The 8614-nt window shown below is 38.1% G+C and overlaps 1 protein-coding gene across 1 annotated transcript; it reads left to right on the top strand.

The window, feature by feature from the left end:
* Positions 1–15: 15 nt before the first annotated feature.
* On the top strand, positions 16–4566 carry LOC139458309 (small ribosomal subunit protein eS25-like). Its single transcript, XM_071239699.1, has 4 exons — positions 16–43; positions 2038–2127; positions 2713–2896; positions 4463–4566. The coding sequence occupies exons 1-4, from the start codon at positions 41–43 to the stop codon at positions 4537–4539; spliced, it is 354 nt and encodes a 117-aa protein (XP_071095800.1). The 5' UTR covers positions 16–40; the 3' UTR covers positions 4540–4566.
* Positions 4567–8614: the final 4048 nt, after the last annotated feature.

The following is an 8614-nucleotide window of genomic DNA, read 5'->3' as shown; positions in this document are numbered from 1 at the left end:
CACGTGACCACAGCCTCTTTCTGGGTAATCTCTCCACGAAATGGTGTGTGTGTTGTAGAGTCCGCATAAAATTCACATTTTCTACATATTGTGCTGTGGTGTCATCATTTTCACTTTCCTCATATATATAATGCATGGTTTTCTAAACAAAAGATGTCAATGCGTGATATTCAATGATGCAAATTGATTCAGATGAGACTTAGAAAATTTAGGGCTGAGCACATGGTGACCATGCCGTTCAACATGGCCGCCAGAGTTTGTCTCTCTCGAGAGAGTAAAAGTCCAATTGTCCATTTGATACAATTTCTTTCATTGTTTTATAATTATTTAGTTACGACTAGTTATATTGCGATATCGAGTGAATGTATGAGGAGTGTAGTCTTTAATCAATCCGATAATGTTTTTAGTTGAAATGGATCTAGCCATCACTTGCCTTGACTATTTCCTAGGTAAGAATAAGGTTTACTGGCCGCAACTGCCTGTCACCTCCCTAGTTATTAAGATGAACACTTATTGTTAAGCTTATAATCTTGTTAATTTGAAAGAAATGTTTCTGATTCTGATGAAAGTAACAATTGTGTGTCTGGGTGAGGGGAAAATAATCTGAGTACATAACTATCTTGACAGGAACTATTAATTTAGTATTTAACAATTAGGACATATGTTGGAAAGCTACAAAGAAAGACACACAGAGTGCTGCATTTTTGAGGATTTCAATTAGTGCTATTCACAGGATCAACTCTTAGCAGCTTGAAACAAAGTTAGACAAATAATTTTATCTGGTTAGCCAACACTTTACCATGAGACCGCACTTGATTACAGTAATACCCGAAAACTTTATTCTGCAGAAAGATATATTTTCTATTTCTTGAATGCAGCTGTCTGAATCCAATAACAGAAAGAATATCAAGACAAAAAGGAAACTATGCCTCAACTGTATATCTGTATGATCACCGTAGACTTCTTAACAAGTGTAGATTTTCCTTGCTTTTGGTATGAAAATTCTCAAACATAGGTAGCATTGTTTGAATATCATTAACTTGACTAAGAAGTACATTTTCAATTTATTACAAATATTGACCCAATTTTCACTTGATACTTCTTTACACCATTGTTTTGGACTTCAATTATTAATAATAAGTTAATAGTTACACATTCACACATGTTTAATCTACTTTAGTAGTTCATGGATTTCATCAAAACAAAATGTTTGTGATCACATTCAAAATATTCACTGTTCACACTAACAGGGACGTGTCATTTCAATTGGGTGCTTTCATCACAAGGGTTTCGCTCAAGAGTCATTTACATTAAACCTGTCCTTAATTGGCTAGTTTGTGAATACATGTGCTTCTGGAGTAATGCTTGTGTGAGGGGAGATGAGAAATTGCATGCGCACATCATTCAGAGTAACAATTGATACTGATACCATTTGTTGCCCTCATCTGTTGGTGACAATGTAGGCTATTCAACTCCCCTACTTTGTGTGTCAGTACATATGTATTTTTTCTGATACTAAACAGAATGACCAAGTAAATTACTAATTAAGTTTAATGTTGAACTGATATATATATATATAAGTAGAACATTGTATCCCGAAAGTCTTTTAAAGATCAATTTTGTCGGTCACTAGACGAGATCAACATGTTATATTATGAGAAACAAATATACTCCAGATGAATTTGTTGTTAGTAATGTAAAATAGAATTGTGCTCATATAGTTTTCTCATGAAACTGTTGTATATATGAGTAGAATTTTGTGGTTTCTCATAAAGAAAAATGTAACATATAAAATATACCTGGTCATAGCACACGCACACATGACGGATTAACAAGTGATATGAAAGGAACATGTGTTCGTTGAGTTGTATATTTATGATATGGTACATGCAGATTGCTAAGATAATCTTAACCTGAAATGCAGACTCATCCGTATTGCATATCTTCCGAGAGCATGATAAAATCGTAAAAATATCTTAATGCCATTTATCACGATGAGGCTTTTGAATCCTATTTTAAAAATGTGTATGTTCCCAGGGAGCAAAGAAACCCGATCCCAAGGCCTCGTCCAAGAAGGCACCGGCCAAGAAGAAGGAAGGTGGAGGAGGCGGCAAGGCTAAGAAGAAGGTAATGAGGGCAGATGTATTTGTTTGCACAGAATAGATCTTGTTTGCAGAGCAGTGAACTATTGGGACTGTGATTTGAAATATCTCCTGAGCAGTCTGATGATAGAGCCGACTTAAGTGGGGTTTAGAAGGTGATGGTTTACAACTTGGAACATTGATTGGCATGGCACATTATCCATAATCCGTATTCTTGTTTATTTGGAAAACGCTTGATTATTCGCTGCATTGTTGCTCCAAAGTTGTAAAACTATTTCAGCTAATTGATACAGTAGATCAGGGTTGGAAATTAATATTTCACCAGTCTGTTTTGTGGGTGGGGAGAGAAAAACTAAAGTTTGTTGAAGTCACCAAGAGATTTGAAAAATATTGACACCAATTACGGACATCTGCTCTCAACCGGCTTGGTTGTAATAATGAAGGTGATGGGCCAAGCTGAAAACAATTGGGACCACAGGAATTTTTTATCTTACCAGATGTTTTTCATGATGACATTTTGTTTAAAATTTAGGATTGGAAGTGGAGATCAAGTATTGGGAAAGTAAGTAGTGCAGATAACTAAATTTTGTTTTGCTTTTGTCATTTGCAGAAGTGGTCGAAAGGAAAGGTCAGGGACAAGTTGAACAACTTGATTCTTTTTGACAAGGGCACATATGACAAACTGTACAAAGAAGTACCCAGTTACAAGCTGATCACCCCATCTGTCGTTTCTGAGAGGCTGAAGATCAGAGGCTCACTAGCCAAGGCTGCACTCAGGGAACTCCATGGAAAAGGTGTGCTGACCATTAAGTTGTATCTGCATTTATCCGGTGTTCAGTTGACTCTGCATAACTAGAACTTAAAACGTAGATAGCAATATGACACACTATTATTTGATCACGAACAGGATTGTGGTCAAGAATTGGCACACTGGAACCTACTGCTGTCTTAAGAGGCAATCAAATAGACAGTCTCTGTGACCTGGTTAATTTACATCCCATTAAAGCCCCTGGCTATCATACTATCAATCGCTGGGTTTGTCTGATACAGACTCAACTATTTTCAGGCAGTTTGATATAGCTGGAATATTGAGTGTTTTAAAATCTTCAATTTCTGACGTATTGAAATGTCGCTCATCGGCAAAGCTTAAAAGCAAATGATTTTAAATTTGACCATCTCGGTTTATATTGCTGCCCTTGTAGACTCAGATATTACTAGATATTTCTGTGACATTTCAGTCAAATGTATTCCAAGTTTTTTGAGACACGAGTCATGTCAGAATTCAATGCTCATTGTTAGTCCCAGATTCTCTATATTGATTGATTCTATATTGTCCACCCCATGCCCATGATTGCTGTAAGAGGCGACTAACAACATTGGGTGGTCAAGATTCACTGTCTTGTTTGATGCATCACATTGTATCCCAATTGCGTGGATTGATGCCCTTGACGTCAATCACTGGATTGTGACTCGATTATTTATAGACCGCTGTCATTTAGGTGGAATATAATTGCTGAGTTAAACATCAAGCAAAGAAACCCATGCATTACTTCGATCTTTCTCCAATGTTGGGCTGTCATGCTGTGGTATTGGTTAAAATACTGTCCCAAACTGAAAAAAACATCTCACTCCCTCACTGTGGGCCTGGTCGTTTTTAAGATGCTTTGCCGAGATGTGTCACTTGGACATGCTAGAAGCATAAGCATGGGTTTGAATCACAGTTCACCTTGAATGTGTCTTGGTTTTCCTACCGTGAAGTGCCAGGTTAGATGCTTACCGTAATAGGCGATCAGGATCAGATGGGCAGGCTCACTGACAATTAATGCTTTAAATAAACAAAACGGGATTAAACACATTCTTTGATTACCTCGATCTCATTAAAATCTGATACAAGTTTCTCGCTAGTGCCGAGGACACCCCATTACATGTGTATGACCGACCAATGAAATGGCTAACAGGAAGTTGACATTAGCCACTTAGAAAGCAGCTTTCTTGATTTTTGTCGTACCAGTTTCAAAGTGGTGACTTCCATTCCAGACTACTTTTTAAAGTATTTTTAATCGGTCATACAGTCCATAACAGTATTGTGTTAAGCTCTAGAGGTTGCATGATTAGAAAACATTCCGCTGACAATATAACAACAATATAAATATTTCATTTTTTTATTACGTGTTAGTATTGTTTTGTATCGTTATCTATTAATTTTCGATCATGAATGTTGATATTACTAAGTTTTGTTTGTGACATACTCTTCAATCCAACATAATCATATGCAACCATGGTAACTGAAATTTTGTTCCAAGCTGTAAATCTGCTGACTATTGTGTACTAGCATCTAAACAGCTGTGTTTTCCTTTCAGGCCTGATTCGCTTGGTGTCGAAGCACAGTTCCCAGCTCATCTACACGCGTGCAACAAAAGGTGGAGATAATGAGTAAATGTTGGATCTGTAAATAAAAAAAAAATCACAACTCATTCTTGTTTTCATTCTGTTACATTTTCCCATAACATCTGACCCTTGTCCATACTCATGTTCCGACAGTTGTAACTTTTCAAGTAGGCAAAAGGGACCTCGACTAAAATCAGTTGGTACCTTTTTCAAAGGCACTGGCGTCAGTTGAACTTGTCCAATCAGTGTCAGTTCTCAGAAGATTGAATGAACCATTCGCACAAGCATATCTGATTTCTGTATCTCAAACGAATATAATTGAATTCCGAATGCAGATAATGCTCTTACATTGCTGTGGATATTTTATCACTGGTCACGCCTTCATTCTGATGGTGGTGGCGCTACGAACAAGCAACGAAATTCCAGTCCAGTTCGGCAAGTGTGCAAACTTGACTTAGTGACGGTTAACTTCCTTGCCCCGAAGGTGGCACCATACGGTCGTATGTTCAACCAAAGTGATAAACGCCTTTCCTCCCACATTAAGCTGACACACTGTGATATAACTGGAATACTGTTCACTCATAGCATCAACTATATATTTTGACATTTGATGAATCATACACGTTCACTTGTTGCCAGATATCAGTCTTGTCAGCAGAAACATACATTTGGCCTAAGAGGCAAAACAGCGTTCAAGATCGGTTTAAGACATTTCAATTCAGTTTGTTTTTCAAGGCACTATGACATATATTGTATGCATGTATATCATACAGTTGTATTACATTACACATGCGTCATGGTATTGGATAACATTACGTTTTAGGGGGCACGGGTGGTCCAGTCGTCTAAGGCGCCGCGTTTCGCTGTGCAGAGTTGAGTCCCTTGGTCACGTCAGAAACTTACGATTGTGGGTTCGAACCTCGGTTCGCCCTGATTATGTTTTTAGGTTTGGCAGCACCATACCCGTGTTTGTGGGTTTCACCGAAGTGGTAAACTTTATGAGACCTGCATCACTTCGGGCTTTCCTCCCACATAAAGCTGACACGTGATATAACTGGAATACTGTTAAAAGCGGCGTAAAAACCAAACTCGCTCACTCACTCACGTTCTCGTTTTAAATAAAATACATATATTTTGACATGAAATATATTCTCAAGTATTTTACGAATAATAAGACATGGTTGTTTGTTAAAACTTTACAATGAGCATGTGCATCGGTATACAGAGGACATACAAAACTCACGTGCTTTTCATCTAGACATTTATACAGTGCGAGCAGAGAGTCTTCATCACCTACATTGCATTTTCCTCTACGTACGTTTTGAACACCAAATGTATTATATCCACTTCTAAAGTTTAAACAGGACTTTCTGTAATTAAGTACATTAATATGTTGGACATACGATTCAAAATGAAGTTCAGATCTCATGGTTGAATAAGTGATCGTTTGCCTGTGACTTGTGAATGCCAGTTTTCTTCAGCATGGTCAATGATATGTTTCAGAACAAAGATAAATGCTTCATTACCAACTCCCTAGGATTTCGAACTAGACAGCATATTTTTAATATGTGATGCCCAATTTAAAGTATTTCCTATCACAGGTATCATATAGCGTTCGACGACACTTCTGTGATGTTTATAAGTGGGCATAGATGAAACACGTGACCAATATTTGATACATATGACATACTATTTTGTATAGAGCGGATATCTGCCACACTGACTAAATGCAACATTATTTGGCGAGGAACAACTTGTTTAAAACATATTGTAAAATGTAAAATTTCTCTATTTTCCCTTTTTAGAGTATCCCCACAACTCGCTACCATACATCAATATCGGTGCTATTATTGTGTCCAAAATTTCAAAGGCATTATTAACAGATATATTGTATTTACCCACACGTGTTTATAGTATGTTGTGCTCCACTTGCATGTTATGCAAGGGTATTGCAAGCTGTAGTCCAAATTAGCTTCGATTAGACCCTAATACGTATAGGAGCTAACAGTCTTCAGTGGCATATTATTATAGGTCCATCTTTCGTATCTAAAGAGTCTGCCGCCATGTTTGAATGCAACAATATTAGCTCTTTGGTGTATTTATTTCCATTCCCCATCTTTGACAGTGTTCTTGCAAGAGCATCTTCCCAAGGCAATAGAGTTAACTGACTTTAAAGTCCAGTTTTCACACTCCGTTAACTCGCTTGCCTCGGAAGATGTTGCAGATTTTACTATTCTGAGGAAATACTGGACATCCAATTGGTTGAAGGTGTACTTCTACGGACACGGCGGTCTGTAAATAATCGAGCCTGGGCCAGACAATCCAATGATTAATGTCATGAGCATCGATCCACGCAATTGGGACCGATGACACGCATCAACAAAATCAGCGAGCCTGACCACCCGATCCCGTTAGTCGCCTCTTACGGCAAGCATGGGTTGTTGAAGACCTATATTCCTCCCCGCAATTTGGGATACGATGACATGCACCAACCAAGTCAGCGAGCCTGACCACCCGATCCCGTTATTCGCCTCTTACGACAAGCATAGTCGCCCGTTACAGTAAGCCTATTCTCTTGACGGAGCATTGATTTTTTAATACATGACAACAGTAACTGTGGAAAAGGATGATTAAAATCAACAGCAATACAGAGCGACAGAGGCAGCTTGTGCGCAATTCTGTGACGTTAATATTCTTGGTTCAGAACGTTATTCTGAGGACAATTCTGAACAACCAATTGGTTGAAGGTGTACTTCTAGGGATACGAGTCTTCTGTTCAGTAAGTACTTGTGTATGTGGTCTAATTGGCTTTAGGGTTCCTTTCAGTCTCGACCAACAAGGCATTTCAGCGTATCCATGGTCGCAGAGACTAATCTCAACTCGCATGGCCGTGAGGTTAATTTCAAGAGGTTAAAATACCAGGAGCGATGGGTTCGGATACTGTTGTTCCTAATTACCTAATTAGATATTCATGTACTGTCGCATGCCCATACTATAGAATGAACGCATCACGCGGCTTGATACTCTCATGCACTTGAATGAAGTTCAGCCCATCCCTTTATATACAACTAATTGCACTGCTAGAAATAATTAATGAAGTTTACTAACTTCGTTTGTGAATTTCACTGTCCACTCAGACACTAACATCTTTGGAGACTTTACCTACCGGTTAGTAAATATTTGCTAAATAGACTAGTTGGTGGTCTATGTATACATAAGCACAATGCTTGTCGAACGAAGCGACTAACGGGGTCGGATGGTCAAGCTCGCTGACTTGGTTCATTCATGTCATCGTATCCCAATTGCGTGGATTGATGCTCATGATGCCAATCACTGGAGTGTGTGGTCCAGACTCGATTATTTACGAACCGCCGTCATATTGCTGAGTGCGGCGTTTTACCACACTTTGATGAAGGCTCGCTTCTCGGTCATTTTGCGATCCCTGCACTGACAGCCATAGTTAGTGCATGAAGTTTGCTTACTTACAAATCCCATCTCTCATTATACTATCATGGTGTAACATTTATACTAAGTTATCCTATAATATTTAGATCCACATCAAGTGCTTTTATGAGTTATCATGGTGTAATATTTAAACATCATTTCATATAATAGTTTAGCAAGTAATAATTGTCATCAGGTAAAATGCACATATAAAATATCAGTAGTTTCAGTTATAGCTTTTTAGACAGATGCTAGCCTAAGGAAATGGGAGCGCATCTCCTAGACATACTATTCAATAAAACAAGAGTTACGTCTACATAGTTTAATTGATTTCAAGCTTTTAGATAAATGCTAGCCTAAGGTATCAAGATCCCATCTCCCAGACAAAAGATATGTCTACGTAGTCTTATAGATTACCTTGAACTATTTTATTTAAGTAAATCTGTCATCACCTATATTAGAATAACATTCAGCAGACTCATTAAGGATTAGCCTCCATACAAGCTCGTTTATAGGGCATTAAGGATTAGCCCCCACACAAGCTCGTCTATAGTGTCCCCATAATCTCTTTCAAAGCATCCAGTAAATATGTCAACAAGATTAGTGCCAGTCCAACAGGATTAACAGGATTAAGTATTCCCCTCTGTCTAGCCATTCATTTAGCATAGGGCACAACCAAT

The sequence above is a fragment of the Haliotis cracherodii genome, unplaced genomic scaffold (assembly GCF_022045235.1).
Source record: "Haliotis cracherodii isolate W230 unplaced genomic scaffold, xgHalCrac1.p SCAF_12, whole genome shotgun sequence".
NCBI lineage: Eukaryota > Metazoa > Mollusca > Gastropoda > Lepetellida > Haliotidae > Haliotis > Haliotis cracherodii.
Note: the sequence above shows the minus strand (reverse complement) of the source record. Positions and strands in the feature narration are given on the sequence as shown.

Excerpts from the sequence above, each read along its gene's own strand:
- LOC139458309 (XM_071239699.1), top strand. Across the intron at positions 2,128-2,712 it reads GCGGCAAGGCTAAGAAGAAG|AAGTGGTCGAAAGGAAAGGT; the intron begins GTAATGAGGGCA and ends TGTCATTTGCAG. Across the intron at positions 2,897-4,462 it reads CAGGGAACTCCATGGAAAAG|GCCTGATTCGCTTGGTGTCG; the intron begins GTGTGCTGACCA and ends TTTTCCTTTCAG.